This window comes from Schistocerca americana, chromosome 4 (genome assembly GCF_021461395.2).
Source record: "Schistocerca americana isolate TAMUIC-IGC-003095 chromosome 4, iqSchAmer2.1, whole genome shotgun sequence".
Taxonomy (NCBI): Eukaryota; Metazoa; Arthropoda; class Insecta; order Orthoptera; family Acrididae; genus Schistocerca; species Schistocerca americana.
In genome coordinates, this window is record NC_060122.1 from 401,945,285 (window position 1) to 401,964,230 (window position 18,946).

General features: G+C 39.9%; 1 protein-coding gene across 1 annotated transcript in view; it reads right to left on the minus strand.

The window, feature by feature from the left end:
* LOC124614025 (beclin 1-associated autophagy-related key regulator) overlaps nucleotides 1-18,946 on the minus strand; it is a 105,865-nt gene that overhangs the window by 39,864 nt on the left and 47,055 nt on the right. The window contains exon 7 of the mRNA XM_047142842.1: nucleotides 6,654-6,830. Within this exon, the coding sequence (XP_046998798.1) occupies nucleotides 6,654-6,830 (177 nt within the window). The remainder of the gene's footprint in view (nucleotides 1-6,653; nucleotides 6,831-18,946) is intronic.

The following is an 18,946-nucleotide window of genomic DNA, read 5'->3' on the forward strand; positions in this document are numbered from 1 at the left end:
TTTCTCTTCCCCATATCCTTGACACAATGCTACCAAGTTTGGTACACGTATGATAACTGGTTTCTGTGTCACACCATATTAAATTGGGAAATTTAATTATAACTGCCCGGTATTACAGAGGCGGCATGAAAAACTGAGCCACCAAAACAAGCACTATGTTCACCAGTTTTTCAAGGCTCTTGCTACAGAGACAATGACTGACAGAAGCTTTTAAGAGGGGTGCATAAACAAACATCAGCTGGCATTTGATAAAAAAGAGTGCAGAAACCCATTAAACTTGGAGGATTACTGTAGGCATATGTTTGCAGAGCAAAGGAAGAAAAGATTCGCAGGCTCACCAATACTTTGCAGTTTTTAAGCATGAGTTTTCCAGTTCCATGGTAACGTACCTTTTGTAACACAAATATGAAATTACAGAAAAAGTTACCACTGTTTACTAAAATAATAAAGACTCAAGCTGAAGTTACTGTGAGAGACTTTTGTACAAATGGAGGCAAGCAGTTTCATAATGAAGATGTGCATAGATTTGCTGACTCAACTGGGCTAAAACATTCAATTACTACAGCATATAATATTAAGCAAAATGGAGCTGCCATCTGGGAAAACAGAATCATAAGTGAGACAGCATGCTCTTGGCTTTTCTCTGGCAAACACCTACCAAAGACATTGTGGGGTGGCATAATTCTGTCTGTAACAAATACACTGAATCAAACTTGTTCCATGAAAAATACAAGTGAAACTCCAATTGAGATACTCTTGAAGAAGGAAGGTAATTTTGATAATTCAATTATATCTGGAATGGAATGCTATGGATGGATTTCTATCAAAAAATGGAAGTACGATGCTAAATCTTCAAAAAGGATGCGTGTTTGGTTAAGAAGGTTACGGGTATTACAGTTATTTTTCTGAAGTAAAAAAAAGATGTATGTGTAAATGTAGAAATTTAAAATTCAATTGCAGACAAGTACAGAAACCTCTTAACTCAAGAAATTAAAACGGTTGTTGGTACGGCAGTTACAGATGAAAAGGAAGAAATTACAGAAACTGAATGTGAAAACATTGGCTCTGAAGAGGCTTGTCAACAGAACTGTACAAGCCAAAATGTAGTTTTAAGTAACAAAAAGATTAGCAACCATTTGTACAACACTGAGGAAAAAGTTGAGAGCACTAGGTGGTCAGAAGTGAAGACAAAGGAAGTCACAATTTACGTGAATAGTGAAATTTGAAAACAACCGTTAAGTTATTGTGAAGATTCAGCCCACTGGAAAGAATGCTGCTTCTTTGTGAGACACACTGAGGAATTATAGAGGAGGAGTGCATTCAGAAAATTTTGAAGAATGAAAGAATGCAATGGAGGAAGAAATAAATTCTCTGGCGAGGGAGAGAAACCATGGGAACTGGGTTCCCAAATTAAATCAAATAAGGTGACTGAAAACAGATTGTTTTTTGCTACAAAATTAAATGTAAATAATGAATTAATTTGATATGAGGCTCGATTGGTGGCAAAAGGATACACTAAATGATTTAGATAAGACTATGCTAACATATTTAGCCCTGTAGCAAGATCTTAGATGAGGAGAGCCCTGCTCAGTGTTGCAATTCAACATGACTGGTGTACAAGGCAATTTGATAAAAGGACAGAATTTCTACGTGTCAACCAGACAGCTATCACATGGTGAAAGATATGTCCATAAATTGCTGAAGAGTCTGGACAGTTTGGAGCAAGCCTCAAAATTCTGGTATGAATGTCTCATTACATTACTCAGTGAATGGAATTTACCAAGGATCTGTTCTGTTTCATGTTATGTTCTCCAGTGAAATATTTTTACTGGTGTTATATGTTGTTGATGGCTTGGCTATGGGCTCTATTTATTCAACAATTAAATTTATTGAACAGTTGGTTAAGGTCATTCAGATAACTGTATTCAAATAAACCATATTTAGTGCAGATGTTACCTCTTTTTCACATCTTAGGAGCTGTTTCTTACATCCATGTGCAAAGGTGAACATTGAAATTAACATTAGTTCACTCCTAACTTTTTAATGGTGCGGACACAGTTGATAGCATGAAGGCTTCCATGACCAGATGATATTGCAGCTGGTAAACTTTTTAAGGTTAGTTGAAATAAGCAGTTCTCATAATATGCAAAGATCAGCACATTACTCAAACTGGGGAACTATCAAGAATGGGGTTCCACAAGGGTCAGTCTTGGGTCCTTTGTTGTTCTTAATATATATTAATGACTTGCCATTCTATATTCATGAAGAGGCAAAGTTAGTTCTCTTTGCTGATGATACAAGTATAGTAATGACACCTGACAAACAAGAACTACCTGATGAAATTGTCAATACTGTCTTTCAGAAAATTACTAAGTGGTTCCTTGTAAACAGACTCTCACTGAATTTTGATAAGACACAGTACATACAGTTCCGTACAGCGAATGGTATGACGCCATTAATAAATATAGACCTTAATCAGAAGCATATAGCTAAGGTAGAATATTCCAAATTTTTAGGTGTGTCCATTGATGAGAGATTAAATTGGAAGAAACACATTGATGATCTGCTGAAACGTTTGAGTTCAGCTACTTATGCAATAAGGGTCATTGCAAATTTTGGTGATAAACATCTTAGTAAATTAGCTTACTACGCCTATTTTCACTCATTGCTTTCATATGGCATCATATTTTGGGGTAATTCATCACAGACGAATAAAGTATTTATTGCACAAAAGCGTGTAATCAGAATAATAGCTGGAGCCCACCCAAGATCATCCTGCAGACATTTATTTAAGGATCTAGGGATATTCACAGTAGCTTCTCAGTATATATACTCTCTTATGAAATTTGTTATTAACAACCAAACCTAATTCAAAAGTAATAGCAGTGTGCATAACTACAATACTAGGAGAAAGGATGATCTTCACTATTCAAGATTAAATCTAACTTTGGCACAGAAAGGGGTGAATTATACTGCCACTAAAGTCTTTGGTCACTTACCAAATAGTATCAAAAGTCTGACAGATAACCAACAAGTATTTAAGAAGAAATTAAAAGAATTTCTGAATGACAACTCCTTCTACTCCATAGAGGAATGTTTAGATATAAATTAAGAAAAAAAGAAAAAGAAACAAACAAAAAAATTATAAAAAAAATAAAAAACACAAAAAATAAAAAAAGTTGTTATATTAACTTAAGTATGTTGTTAAATTAACTTAATTATGTCATGTATTGGAAAATTTGACTCGTTCCACATCATTACGAAATATCATATTCATGATCCATGGAACTAGTATTAATCTAATCTAATCTAATCTAAGGTCAACGAAACTCTTCTGTTCCAAGTATGTCATCCACAACTGCACTGGACATCTTCAGAGGTATCACCCTGTTGAGTTTTATCAACTGATAGGTCATACGTCAGAGAGCAACATATGTACCGCAGAAAAAGGGGGCATGGCCGGAGTTCCACATGATAAGCAGAGATGATCCTTGCCAAACATGGTAGTTAACTATAGATTGTCATCTTGTCAAAGATGAAAAACTGTTTAACGTCTCTGCAGAGCTACTGTCTACATGTCGCTATGTTTCATGATCTCTTCTTTCCTATTGAAATTATCCCCATGGTTGTATATTTCAATGGCTTCTCTACATGGCTGTCGATAATAGTTAAGTTTAAGATAAAACATTTGTTTCAGAAAACTTATCTTCCTGACTTCCTGGCTGATCATGCTCTGCTATAGCCAATTTGTCTATGTTCCCTAGTCAGCAAAGGCTGTTGTGTTCCTTTTGCCGTGTATTCATGCTTCTCTTGGTTGTTCCATACCACATGTACATGGAATTGTATATACGTCATATGCTGACAGAGGAGGGTGTTTATCCTTTATAGATCACAGTGCAAGACCTATTTTGTTTGTTGGTCTAAAAACCACTCAGATATCTTATTTCTGTAAAATCTCTCCAGTCTGATCTGTTACTTTTTTAATAAAATAGAGAGTACTGTATTCTTTCATCATTGTTGTTCATGTTTGTCCACCAGCTGTATGTGATTTGGTAGTAGAATTCTGTTTGCTTCTTTCCTGAGTAGCCATTTTTCTCAAAAGCCTGCTTTAGATTTGTAATTTGGCATCCAGGTATTCCAGCATGCAAATCTTTTTGCTGTATTCACAAGACCTCTCTTTTGTTGTACATGGTGATTACACTTATTACGCAAATATCTGTCCGTGCGTGTTACTTTTTGAAAACCCTCACGTTTCAAACTTTCATTGGTCTGTCTCATAACCAAAACATCCAAGAATAGTGTTCTGCTGTCATTATCTATTTTCATGGTGAACCAGATTTTTGAATCAATATAATTGAGAAAGTCAAATAAATTGTCCAAAGTTTTTACCATGTGGCCAGACCACAAATGTGTCATTCACCAACCAATACCAGGTGGTTTCTTATGTGCTTTTTCTAAAGGCGACTGTTCGAATTTCTCCATATACAAATTAGCAAGACCTAATTAGTTACTCATTGCTACACCATAATATTTTTCATAAAATTCATCATCCCATTGAAACTGACTGGTAAGAAGATAGTGTCTGAAAAGTGCAGACAAATCTCCTGCAAAAATTTCTGTTATAAAAACCGTAACTTTTGTGGTCTGACCACATGATAAGAAAGCCTTAGATGAGTTCTTTGGTTTTCTAAATAATATAAATCCAAAAATCCAGTTCATCATGGAAATTGAAAACAACAACAACAACTTCCATTGGTGTGTGACATAACAAAAACATCCAAAAAAGGTATATTGTTGTCATTTTCAATTCCATGGTGAATTAGATATTTGGATTTATATTATTTAGAAAACCGAAGAACTCGTCCAAGGCTTTTTTACCATGTGGTCAGACCACAAGAGTTACGGTTTTTATAATGGATATATTTCCAAGAGATTAGTGTGCTCTTTTCAGACACTGCCTTACTTCCAGTCAGTTTCAACGGTATGATGAATTTTATGAACAATTTTATGGCGTAACAATGAGTAACTAATTAGGTCCTGCTAATTTGTATATGGAGAAATTTGTACAGTCAGCTTTAGAAAAAGCACATAAGAAACCATCTCACTGGTATCGGTTTGTGTATGACACATTCATGGTCTGGCCATATGGTAAAAAACAAACTTTGGGCGATTTCTTGGACTTTCTAAATTATATCAATTCAAAAATCCAGTTCACCATGGAAATAGATAATGACAGCAAAACACCATTCTTGGGTGTTTTTGTTATGAGACAGACCAATGGAAGTTTGGAACATAAGGGTTTTCAAAAAGTAATACGAACAGTCAGATATATACATAATAACTCTTAATCACCATCTACAACAAAAGAGAGGTGTCATTAAAAGTCTGGTGAATAGAGCCAAAAAGATTTGCATGCTGGAATACCTGGATGCCAAATTACAAATCTAAAGCAGCCTTTTGAGAAAAATGGCTACTCAGGAAAGAAGCAAACAGAATTTTACTCCCAAACCACAGATGGCCAACGGACAAGCATGAACAACAATGATGAAAGAATACAGTTCTTTCCATTTTATTAAAAAAGTAACAGATCAGACTGGAGAGATTTTACAGAAATAAGATATTTGAGTGGTTTTTAGACCAACAAACAAAATAGGTCTTGCACTGTGATCTATAAAGGATAAACACCCTCCTCTCTCAGCACGCGGTGTATATACAATTCTATGCACGTGTGGTATGGAACAACCAAGAGAATCATGAATACACGGCAAAAGGAACACAACAGCCTTTGTCGGCTAGGAAAAATAGACAAATTGGCTATAGCAGAGCATGAGCTTCAGTCAGAAAGTCACGAAGATAAGTTTTCTGAAACAAAAGTTTTATCTACAACAACTTAACTATTATCGACAGCCATGTAGAGAAGCCATTGAAACATATAATCATAGAGATAATTTTAATAGGAAAGAAGAGACCATGAAACATAGTGACATATAGACAGTAGCTCTGTAGAGTCATTAAACAGTTTTTCATCTTTGACAAGATGACAATCTATAGTTAACTTTTATGTTTGGCAAGGGTCATCTCTGCTTATCACGTGGAACTCCGTCCATGCCCCCTTTTTCTACAGTACATATGTTGCTCTCTGACGTATGACCTACCAGTTGGTAAGATTCAATGGATGAGCAACACCCCTGAAGATGTCCAGTGCAGTTCTGGGCGAAACGTTATGAACAGAAGAGTTTCATGACTGATAGCTTTATACTTTGAAAGGTTTATCAATAGTGACGGCAAAGGTATTGTGACTGTTAGCACCAGAAGCCTTCAGCTACACTGTGAGCGAGTTTTAGTTGTTGATTACTATCCCGCTGAGACAACCCAGTAAAAGAAACAAAATAGAGGGAGGGGTTGTAGGGAAAAGCAAAAGCAGAAATAGAAAATAAAGAACCTGATGTTATGCATGGTTCTACAACAGAACAAAAAAATAAGGTTACAACTACAACAATGCTCAAAATAAAAAATTAAGTTCAGATGTAAATAAAAATATTTGGTTCCAACAAGGCTAGATGGTGAAATGGAGAGAAATAAAAGAGAAATTTAGTTCTGTGAGCAAACATAGATGCTGGTATCTCCTCTAAATGTATGTTATTACCACGTACCTGCCCAAGTCACTAACTTGTGTGTTTAATAAGTGAAGCACATTCTGTAGTGTGTGCGATGGTCTCAGGAGCTCAGGATTTACATTTTGCGAAAAGCAAAGATGGAGGATGTTTGTATTAAGTCTTGCTACTCTTCTTGCAAACTGATGGTCACTCATTTCATGGCTGCAAAAATCACTATAAAGAAAACATAAAAACATATTTTATTTTCTTATTCAAGAATGCAGGAAATTAAAAATGCGACAACAGAATTTTTATTTACTCACTGCTTTCTTCCAAAAACCCTAGTGAAATTTTAATCAAATTTGCAGTAAACAGCTTAATTATAACATACACACTATCAATTGCAAATATATGTTTCTCTGCACATAAGCATACTTACATTCTCGTGTGCAAATAATCTAAAGGATGACAATGAATACTGTTCCCTCACACAAATGAAAGTAACGAAATAACAGAAAAAAGGGTGTTCTTTTTTGTCAAACTTGGGCAGTAATATAATCTCAAAAAGAAGTTTTATTGGGCGCTGATGACCATGCTGTTTAGCGCCCGAAAACCTCAAACCACACACACGCGCACACACACACACACACACACACACACACACACACACACACACACACACACACACACACACAAGAAGTTTTATTATCTGATTACACGCAGCTCCATCAACAATGAATCAATGAAAACTAAACATTACAGAAGACTTACAGAAAAAAAACCCTCGTCAACTACTGACAGAAATTGATGTAGTTAACCAAAGACAAATATGTTGCCAACACAATGCAGCCCAGTATATACGAAATCGTGGAAACATGTACTGCTACTACGGGTGAAACTGTCACCGCTTTAACAAAGAGAGTGATTATGTATGAGGAGGAGAGTTAAGACTTGCATAAGCAGGCTGAAACATTACAAGCTGTGGTACAGCAGTTGCACTCAGGATCAGTAGCTAAGATTGTGTTACGTGCACCTTCCCTCCTCTCAATCAGTCGTCAGCAAATTTAACAATGCCTTTTTCCCAGAAAAGTAATGGAGGATGTCACAGTATTCATTAGAGATGCATTAGCTACTGCCAAATTATGCAAATGGATGAATGAAACATGTTTGTGTATGGCTATGGTTAATTGGCAAAAATAAAGTGTATGTAATGTATCATGAGATACTTAGGAGGAACAATCCGGAAGCTAGCTGATGGTTTACTCCAGCACTACTAGAAGCAAAACAGTGTGAGATTTTTTTAAGAGAGAAACTAAATAGTTTAGTGCAGAAGAGTGAAATATCACCCAGAGTGAGACTGCACAATCCACCTGACCTGACTGAAGCTATTGGGCTCCAGACACCACTGGAAGAAATTGATATTTCTATGAAAGTATATAATAACCGTAGGGTCTTCACCTTTGAATTAAAGTGCTACAGCTGGGTCATCTGCAGAAGCAATGTCGCCAACCAGATGGTTAAGAGTGTAGCAAGTTGGTCAGAAGGCCCAAGCGTGCAGGAATAAGAAACAAGGGAAACAATAAAAAAAATTGCCCGTTAAACACAAATGGAAGTGTACTGCCCATTGCAAGGCATTAATAGCAGAATGAAACACTGCACATACACATGAAGAGATGAAATGCTGCTTGTTAGGTGTAGCAGCATTTCATAGGCACAGGTGCACACTTGGCAGTTGTTAGACTGAACATCTTAACCAGGAAGATACTTCGGTCTCCATATTACATGTTACATGGATTAGATGACAATGATGCAAAGTCATTAGGGAGAACACTGTTTGACTTTATAACTGGGACTAAAAAGTTTTCAAGAATACATGGAAGTGTTGCAAAATGTTGGTGAATGTTATTCCGCAACTTTCGGACTACACTTCCTTCATAAACATCATCTCAAAATCTACCTTTCATGGTATACAACTGAATTTGTGGAATTTTGTTTCCGCTGGGAACAACAACTGCAAGTGAGACAATACTGCAATGTGCACCAATTATGAAGGTGTTGCCAACTGAACTACAAACACATATGCTGAAGATTGGTTGCCATGATAAAATACCACCTGATACAGAGAAACTGTAGATGCCAATGTATCACAAGAAGTGTTGCATAGAACGACTACAAACTAATGAAGAATTTTGTGCACCGAAGCAAGACATGTATTAGTAACGTTGAAGCAGGACATGTATTAGTAATATAAATAGAGAATTTATGGTTCCTGTCAATATGGATAATTTAGGTGTGGGTGAGGTCAGTCTGCCAAAGGGCTTGATGACTGCCAATTTAGACTTTCTGGATGAAGACACTAATAGGCCATGGAATGCAAATATTGTCATTGTTTCACAGAAATCACTGGGCTGTACTTAGAAGTAAGGGTTCTGTTGCAATTACAGATACCTGAATGCTAAAGCTGTGCAGGTACTTTTCAACAGTGGATCTAAGAAGTTGGTATCATCAACTAGAAGTAATTCCAGAAGTTAGGTTGAAAACTGCTTTCACAACACCATAGGGATACTACCAGTATGACAGAATACCATTTGGACTTATAAATGCAGTGGCTACACTTCACAGACTATTGGATGGCTTATTTCACAGACTGAAACCTAAAAAAAGGTATGGTATGCTCCGATGACACCATTGTATTTTTAAGAGAGATGGAAGAACACATTAGGCATTTGGATGCAGTATTTAACATATTATGGACAGCAAGTCTGGGTGCTTAGTGTGGATAAATGCTATTTTGCACAAAGAGAAGTTAAGTATCTTGGCCATGAAATTAATACAGACAGTGTAAAAACTGATCCCCGAGTGATTTCAGCACTCCGTGACTTCACAACACTGCAAAGTACCAAATAACTTCACTCATTCCCAGGCCTATGCAATTGTTATAGAAAATTCATTAAAGATTCTGCAAAAATTGCAAATCCTTTGAACTCATTGTTGGGAAATGAGCAACTGCCAAACATCATTTGAAACATTGTGAGGTGGGGGACACACAACATCAGACCCAGTGCCGATATTCCCAGATTTCAAAAAAGAATTCATTCTTTCTTGTGATGCCAGTAACAGTGGGCTCAGGTGCATTCTCAGTCAGTGAAGAACATTCCGCAAATTACGCATCTAGACAACTCAACAGGACAGAATAGAATTACTTCAGGTCAGAAAAGAAGATGCTAGCAGTGATTTATGGAATTGCATATTTTAGCTGTTTTGAGTATGGCAAAAAGTTCAAAGTAGTAACAGACCATGCATCACGAAAATAGTTATTAGGATTATAGGATCCTTCTGGTAGGTTAACAACATGGGTGCTCAAACTGAGTGCATTCGATTATGAGGTAGTTCCATGAAGGGAACAAGCATACAAATGTGGACATATTGAGAAGGAAGACAGCAAATAACAGGTAAAATGTGGCTGAATGGCAAATGGTGCAAGCAACTGACGTAGTGCACCAGGAACTCAAGCTGCAGCCACAATTTGTGATGCACGATTCTTTAGTCTGTAGATCAACTAAGTGGTGACCATGTGTGGTGTTTCAGCAGCAGTCAGGGATGAAGATTTTCAATAAGCACACAACCACATATTAGCACATAATGGTGGTCACAGAACTATGGTTAGGAGGTTTGCTGAAAAATGCCAGTGGAAAACTAGGAAACATGGTGTGCAAGAGTACGTAAATAATGGTATACCTTGTGCCTCTGAAGTTCCACTGCAAAGATTGCCAGAAGTGAAAAAAAAAAAAAAAAAAAAAAAAAAAAAAAAAAAAAAACCATTTGAAATGATTGGTTTGGACATCTTATGACCAATTTAACAGAACCCTTGCAGGGAATAAGAACATATAGTAGGATCTCGACTATCCAACTCCGGCCCTTGACTGTCTGGCCTACTTAATCAATATCATAATAATATTCCTGCATGATGAAATAGGATTAATTTACTATACATACAGTATTTTTCTAAAGCTTTAGCAAGTGAGGACAACCTACAATGCTGTGTGGCCTTTCAAAATGTTTAATGCGTATTTTGTGCTTCTAGCACATCTGAAGTTACAGTTATAAGGTACATACTGTACTGTTAATACTAAATAAATTACCGGTTGTGCATGGAATCCGGGCTTGGGACATTAAAGGCTTCTGCTTTGTGGGAGATGAAACAGAGGGGGGTTTCAACTCGTTTCTGGCAGAGAAAGACAGCACATAAGAGGAGGATGCTAATGCTGTCACAAAGTGTGTCGCGAGATTTTCTGCAATGACTGGTACATCAGTAGACAGAGCACCCTGCAGGATAAGAACCTGCACAGTTTATTGTCGCTAGAGGCCAGAAGGCTATGGAGCTTGGACCAAACCTGTAATAAAGAGGCATATGTCCCGAGAGGAAACATAGTGTTCCCAGCATTCCTTTTTAAGCTGCTTAATAAGGTAGCAAAGCCTTAGCACGGAGATGCTCAAAAGAAATAACGTTGGTTGGTGAAAAGTGTTGTTTAAATCACTACAGCACCCATCGACAGACTTGGATAGCGACTGCTACGTCCTTGGTCCACAGTAGTTCTGGTCAACGATGAGATGTCTTGTGTGGCTCCATCAATGCAATCTGAGAAAGAGGTGTCGAACTACACAGCAGAGGTATATAAAGGCCAATTGGCTCTGTGGCAACCCCAATGTGGGAGGGGGGTCTGCCTGGCGGCGTAGGGAGAATAGAGAGAATGATAGAACCACCAGAAAGTGGTCACTGTCACAAAGTTCATCATGGTATAACTAATGTTGTGAATCCACAAGAGTGGAGGAGAAGATGGTGAGATCAATTACAAACAGTGCCACGAGCGTCAATGAAGTGGTTATGTGAACTGTCATTGAGAAGACAAATCAAAGTCTGTAGTAAGCTGGTCAACTAGAAGACCACTACCCATCGAAGTGGCACTCCCACAGAGGGGGTGGTGTGCACTGAAGTCCCAGAGTAAATACGAGGGCAGGAGTTGCTGTATTAAGGTAGGCAGTTCAACATTACGAAATGGCCTACCTGGTGGGAGGTAGGCATTGCAAATGGTGATTGCTGCGGTCATTTGCACTCATATCGCTATCACTTCCAGATTGATACGAAGGGGATACAGTCACTAATGACATCAGTGTGAATGAAAGTACAGACCCCTCCAGATGCTACCTCGGGGCCAGCATGGTTCCGACAGAACGCCCGATAACCACAAAACAATGGAGAGTGGTCATCACAGAAGTGCATTTCTTTAAGAGCAAGACAGAACACACAATAAGAGGAAACAAGTTCATGTTTTTCTGGTAGGTGATAGTAATATCCATCGCATACTTGCTAACTTTCAAAAAGAGATATCCACAAGATCCCAAATACGTAATGCGTGCATGCGGCCCAAGGCGTTCAAACATAACGAGAAAAGACTACATAGGAAGTGATTACAAATAATGTTAACACATCTAATGTAGGCTACATTTTAAGATTACTATTTTTGAACTCTGAAGTTAGGTGCTTACACAAGTTACTTGCTGATGAGTGTTCATTTGTTGTCACTTAACACTGGGAACAGTTCACACACTACACAAAAATGAGCTTTTCAGCATTTGATCTCGCAACTCACAATATGAATGGCACTGTCAAAACTACTAAACTGAACATTTATTTACACTTACTCACAAAATTTTCTCAAGTTCACAGAACACTGGCTATATTCCATCATAGTTTGCAGAAGAGAGATGAAGACGAGTAGCTTTCTTCGCTTTCTTCAGAAATTCTGAAGGAAAACTATTTATGTAACATGGACCACTGCTTCTTCTTTTCAAAACAGAAGTGGACTCCAATGGAGGACCTAAACTGATTGCGATTCTTCTTCACCAAGCTGAACACACACTCACATTCAGCATTGCTGCGCAGTAGTCAAAAAAGAAAGCATTAGCCTGGATAACCTATCGTACTTAGGAACACCATCAGCTCCATGAATGCTCATCAAGCGAGCCCATTTGGTATCATCTGTAAAGTTCTCGCTCTCAACGGTAGCAGATCATCAACCTGCAGGGCCACAAACTGGCTCTGTAGTACATTCATTGTGTCCTCAGCTGACTCACTTCCCTTCCTTGGCACCAATGACGGAAACCTTTCTACAAGAACTTCTACCGAAGAAAACTTGGCATCCTCAATTTTGAAAACTTCTGCAACCTTTACATGTTTCAGTACTTCATCACTGAGGTGAAATTTATTTACGATATAACCACTTGCAGAGCAGAAGTAAGTGCAGACAGATGAAAAGAATGTTGATTTGTCTTTATCATTAAGTTTCTTCACCTAATTCATTGTCTGAATGCCAATAACTAGATCACCATTGTCTCTCTGATTCTCAACAAGATGGTACTGAACTTTCTGTAACAGGGAACTCTTTATAACTTTAGGTTTAACAAACCTGGAAAGAAGGTGCTGTAATAGGTTCATCATTAGTTCTAACAGTTTATGAATTTGAAGGGAAGCACTCTGACGTGCAGCACTGAGATTCTCAAATACAGGAATGAAAGCACACAGGAAAGCACAGTATGCCTTGTTTAAGCCTTGAGAGAGAAACACACAGTTTTTCTTCACGGGTTTGAATAACGTTGTTCTTCAGCACAGGAGGGTCAGATTTTGTGGCAGATGCAAATCTCTTGGGGGCAACCAATTCTGATCACTCAACAGCCTTCCTCTTTCCATGCTTTAGAACCACCAAGCTCAGTTTGTGGGATTGTAAACAATGTTAAGCTAATTGATGCACACTGAGCACCTCATCTTTAAAGAACCCAAATAATGGACCCCACTGCTCCGCAGACATGTTTCAGTACCTTCTTAGTTTCCTTGTCGTGGAGCTCTTGGAACTTCTTCAGGTGTTCCTTCCTCTAGTAACCCTTTTCTAAGTAAAAGAAAATGTCAACTAAAAGTTCATCAATCTTAACAGGCAAATTGCTTGCATCTTTCTCAGCAGCCAAGTTAATCAAATGACATTAGAAACCCAGCACAAAGACATATGGCTGTGTTTCCCTTAAACCAGCAGCAACCCCATTTTTCATTCCATCCAGCACTGGAGCATTGTCTGAACAGAACAATACACAATTTGCAATTGGTATTTTGGAACACTCCAACTGTGAAATTAACAAATTCCCAATATTATGCCCCATTGAACCACCCACCAAGGCTGAGACAGACGGCACCGAAGTAACTATCTTTTCCTGCTTTTCCTCCAAACAGGTGATGACTAAGTGATAAAGCTTAGCTTCAATGTCATTGCTACCATCTGTTGCCAAAGTAAATGGTTCACACTGCATGCAACTAATGAGTTCATTTCTTGAATCTGTAGCCATTTCTTTTAAAATACGTGAAGTCTTTGTACAACCACAACCATATCATTTTGCAATTTCCAAACCAGAGAACATTTTCTTAAAAAGCATGATCAGCAGTAACTAACGGAATATTATGTTTCATTAAAAATGAAGTGAACAAATACTCTGCGCTTATTACATCAAGGTCAACTCCAGGAATGGTAAAAAATTTTCCCACTGCTGCCCTTCATTTTCATGTTTAATGGATTTAATGTAATTTATTAATTCAGTTCTTCCTCCAAAAGCAAATTTTTATATCAGACACATACATGGGACAGAATGCGAATGTTTTACCTTTCCGTGGTCACACAATACAACGAAATTCAGCAGAATATGCACACCTGAAAGATTGATGATGTCGTTTCTTAGTTGAACTCATCAAGAAAACACTAAATTACACAAAAATTCATCACACGATTGCATGAATACCAGAACCTGAGTAAACATTGCATAAAGCCAAGCATAATCAAAGCTTTTCTGCTAACATGCTGTTGAAGCACAACGCGTATGCAGTGTTAATCTATGTGACGTGATTATTGATACAACGTTTGACAGACTTTTGCCGACAGTGTTTCAAACACACAGACTTAATGAAAAAAGTGCAGCAATATTCTGCAAGAAGGGATTATCGATAATATTATTGGCAACTTTCAGTCGAATTTCAAACACTCACATCTCAGAATAGCAGCTATTATTGAAAGTAAAATCTGAAATAAGGTATGAATGCAGAGGGCAGGAACAAGCCCGGGGAGTTGAAAATCTGGAAAAAAAACCATGTTCATTTGGAATACCAGAAGACTACCTCAAAATCCGGAAATCTTCTGGGAAAACCGGCAAACTTGGCAGGTATGCATTGCAATTATTGTGGGGGAAGAGTCCAGGTTAACATAAAGAAGGCAAGGGGAGGTCTAATGAAGCCGAGGAGAGGTCATGTCAACAGGTCAGTGGTCATCACCGACAAGGATGGGTTGAAATCCATAAAAACTGGGGCTGATTTAGGGTGAGGAGGAGGGAGCGAAGCCCCCCAGGATGTCGGGGAAACCCTATCCTTAAAGGCTTGGGACATGCACTGCTCCTGCTCCTGCTCCTGTTCCTCCTCACTCGGGAGGGAGGAGGTGTCATCAGTAAGGGAACAGGTGGTCACGATGTCCGGGTCAGAGAGAGAGAGTAAGTGCCTTTGGGGCCTTCGGAGTGTGGTCCCTCATCTGACCTAAGGCTTCTTGTCTTAAGCAGGCAGAAGAGTGGTGTTCCAAGAGGGAGCACTGTCCCTGGCAGGAGCCAGGGAAGAGGATTTCTCCTCTGGCTGTGGAGGAGAGGAAGGAGGAGGAGTTGCAGCTCCTTAAGGGGAAGGGAGAGGAGCTGCCAGAGGGTTTTGGGGGTTGGGAGAGGAGCTGCCAGAGGGGTTCGCGAGTTGGGAAGACGTAAATGAGGCAAAGGTAGCTGAGAGATTCACAGAATGAAGTCTGTCAAACTTCTTCCGGGCCTCAAAATAGCTGAGACAGTCGAGCATCTGTATTTCCTGTATTGTTTTTTCCTTAGTATACTTTGAACGTTCCAATGAGCAGGGAGAATGTAGCCCAGAGCAGTTTACACACATAGGCAGTGCAGTGCAAGGGCAGCCACAGTCACCACATATGGGAGTTGTATCGCATCGTGAGGACATGTGGGCGAACTTGGTGGTGGTGGTTTGGGTTGAGTTGGGGTGGCACTTGACATCATGGTCATTAGCGCCCTGACAAAAAGTCAGCATGCAAATCTCATGGGTGGAAACGAACGCTGTCCCCACACGTGGAGCAGTTTATAATGTATTAAAGTCTGCTGCCCTTTGCCACCAATTGATGCAGCATGACGGTCAAAATTTCACAACCCTTGTAACACTGGAATCACTATCTGCGAGGCTGGTTGGCAGATCTCCAGTGAGACTGAGGGCTGCCCTAGTATCAGTATGTAGGACACATGAAACCACAATACGCTAAACTGAAAGCGGCACGCCACAAACATAACAGAGTGGTGGATCGTACCGCCGGAGGAGAAAGCCATGTGTTAAAGGGCTTTGCTCGATGTGTAGTCTGCAAAGCACAACCTCCTTCCAGCAGCGAGGCCGACATGAAGTCCACCAAGCCTTTGTGGTCGATTTGAGTGACCACAGTTTGTTGTCAGTCACCTGCAACCATTCAGTCTCCGGCTGACACATGAGGCACCTGTCAGAAAATGAGACGATGGCATACAATGAGAAGGGACATTGATGGACAGCACGAACCCAACATGCTTCCTTGGCGGCTTTTGTCAGCCATGTTGTTGCCCTGTATCCCAATGTGGCCAGGTACCAGCAAAAGCTCACCTCCTTGCCATGGTGTTGGAGCTGCTGTAAGGAGTCATGGATGAGCTGGATCAGCAAGTCTACTGGATACATTTAGTGAAGTGCTTGCAGTGCACTAAGAGAGTTGGAACAGATAAGAAACCAAGGTACGGTGATGTCTGTGAACCCTCTCCTGTGCCATCAGAATGCCATATGATTCCGCATTATAATTTGTTAACTGTTCTGGAAGACGCACTTTAAACCTTATCATGGAAAACAACAGAACAACCGGGAGCATTCTCTTGCTGGGATCCCTTTGTATAAACAACAATGAAACTGTGGTACATACTTAAAATAGATGAAAACAAAGTTGTAAAAACAAAATCTGGAGTACAAGTTTTCTTGTACTGTGTCAAGTTTAAAATCATTTTGGGAAAGGTGCCAAGGTGGCAATGTGCTCCATCCATGCCTGTGCATTTTGATGCCTGAAAGTTTCAGATCTTTTGAGACAGTTTGTAGCACTTATTCCAAATGGCTTGGTCGCATGGGCCCGATTCCTGAACAGCTGTTCCAAGATGGGTTGGACCACTGAACTAAATGTCAATGAGTGACACTGAGATTTTCAGCTCCTGTTGAGCCAAAAGATTCATCACCGAATCCAGAGTGGTGGTTCACCAGCCTCTGCACACAGACTCTGAACTGGGCTGGTCCAAAAGGCTCCAGTTGATATCTGAATGCCCCCATGGTGGGCAGCATCTAACATCCTGAGATAGGAAGGGCAGGCCAATCGGTAGACCATGCTGCCATAATCTAAGTGTGATCGAACAAGTGTCCTATAAAACTGCACGAGGCGGGACCTGTCAGCTCCCCATGTTTGCCCACTCAGTCATTCCAAAATATTCAATGACTGGAGTCCGTTTGTTCATTGCTCTTCCAGGTGTGGGAGCCAATATAATTTTGAATCAAATAATAAACGCAAAAACTGCACAGTGTCTTGAAAACGTAAAACATTGTCCTCCATTGTGAACACTGGTTGGTTAAAATACTGGCGAGCATGGTTAAAATGGACACATGCAGTCTTCTCAGGTGAGAACTGGAAATCAGTTGTCTGGGCCCAGGTTATCAGTCTCCTAAAAGTCAGCTGTAGCTGCCTTGTCATTGTAAGATCAGAGGAAGAGTAGAAGATTGCAAAGTCATCCACAAACAAAGAGCATTTGACAGGGCTTCTAGTTGTGGAGGAAATGCCATTGATAGCGATGGCAAACAATGTGACACTGCCCTGGGGGACCCCATTCTCCTGAACATAGCAGTCAGACATGGCATTGCCAACGCGATATCATAAACACCAGTCCTTGAGAAAGGATTGGATCAGAAGCAACGGGCGTCCACGTAGACCCCATTCATGAAGACACATACCAAATTGTTTCGATGTAAGGAGGGCTGCTGTATTACTGTTTCCAGTAGAATTAAGTTGTCAAGAGTGGAACGGTAGCGTCTGAAACAGCACTGGGAGCAGCTCAGCTGACCTTGGGATTCGAGCAGCCAGACGAGGCAGCGGTTGACCGTGCCTACAAGAGTCATACCCATACAACTGGTAAGGTTGACACTCCGGTAAGTGTTAGGGGTGCTACGGCCCTTGCCTGGTTTCCAGAATGGAATTAATATTGCCTCCTTCCAGGTCGTGGGGTACTGTCCATCAAATCAAATCTGATTGAAACAGGAGAGGAGTTGTCCTTTCGCTTCAGGGCACAGATGACAAAGCAAAGCATTATGGATCTCATCAGGTACTGGCACAGTGTCTCTGGCTGTAGACAAAGCCGATTCCACTTCCTACATGTAGAACAGAAGGTTGTATACTTCCTCGTTATGCAAGAATAAATTAAGCTTCCTCATCCCCACAGTCCTACGGAACACCTGAAAAGTGGGAGATTATCTGGTCCACACAGTAACAGTAAAGAAGTATTCAGCTAAAACCTGAACCCTGCTAAAACCTGAACCCTGTCTTCTGGCATATCCACCAAGAACCCATTACTTGACGAGGCCATAAGGGGACACGTACTACCCTTGCCTGAAATCCGTCTTATTGATTCTCAAACTTGTGCAATGGAAGTGGACTGATTAATGGAAGTCGTGAATTCCCTCCAGGAAGCCCACTTCTGTTCTTTTATCACTCGCCTCACATGTGCTCTCCCAAATCTGAAGGTATGAAGATTGTCTGTAGTTGGACAGTGTTTGAAGTTCTGCAGAGCTGTTCATCTGGCCCTGATTGCCAATTGACAGTTGTCATTCCACCAAGGTACAGGCCGCCATCTGAGGTATTTAGTAGACCTGGGGATGGACTCTGCGGCAGCCCGTTGGACCTCAAAAATGATATGGGCCACTGCCTCCTGTGCAAAATCCTTTTGTTCAAGAATACTGTACTGAACTGTAACCAATTTGCCCTTTGTATCATCCATCTGCGTGGTCTCCTGTTGGCCATCATCCTAGTCGGCAGACAGATCCACACTGGGAAGCGGTCACTAGAATGTAAATCTGGAGTCACTTCCCACTGAACTGAGTGTGCAGTAGCTAGGGAACAAAAACAAAGGTCAATGGCTGAAAAATACCTTACAGCTGTGGAAAAGTGCATCATCTGACCCGT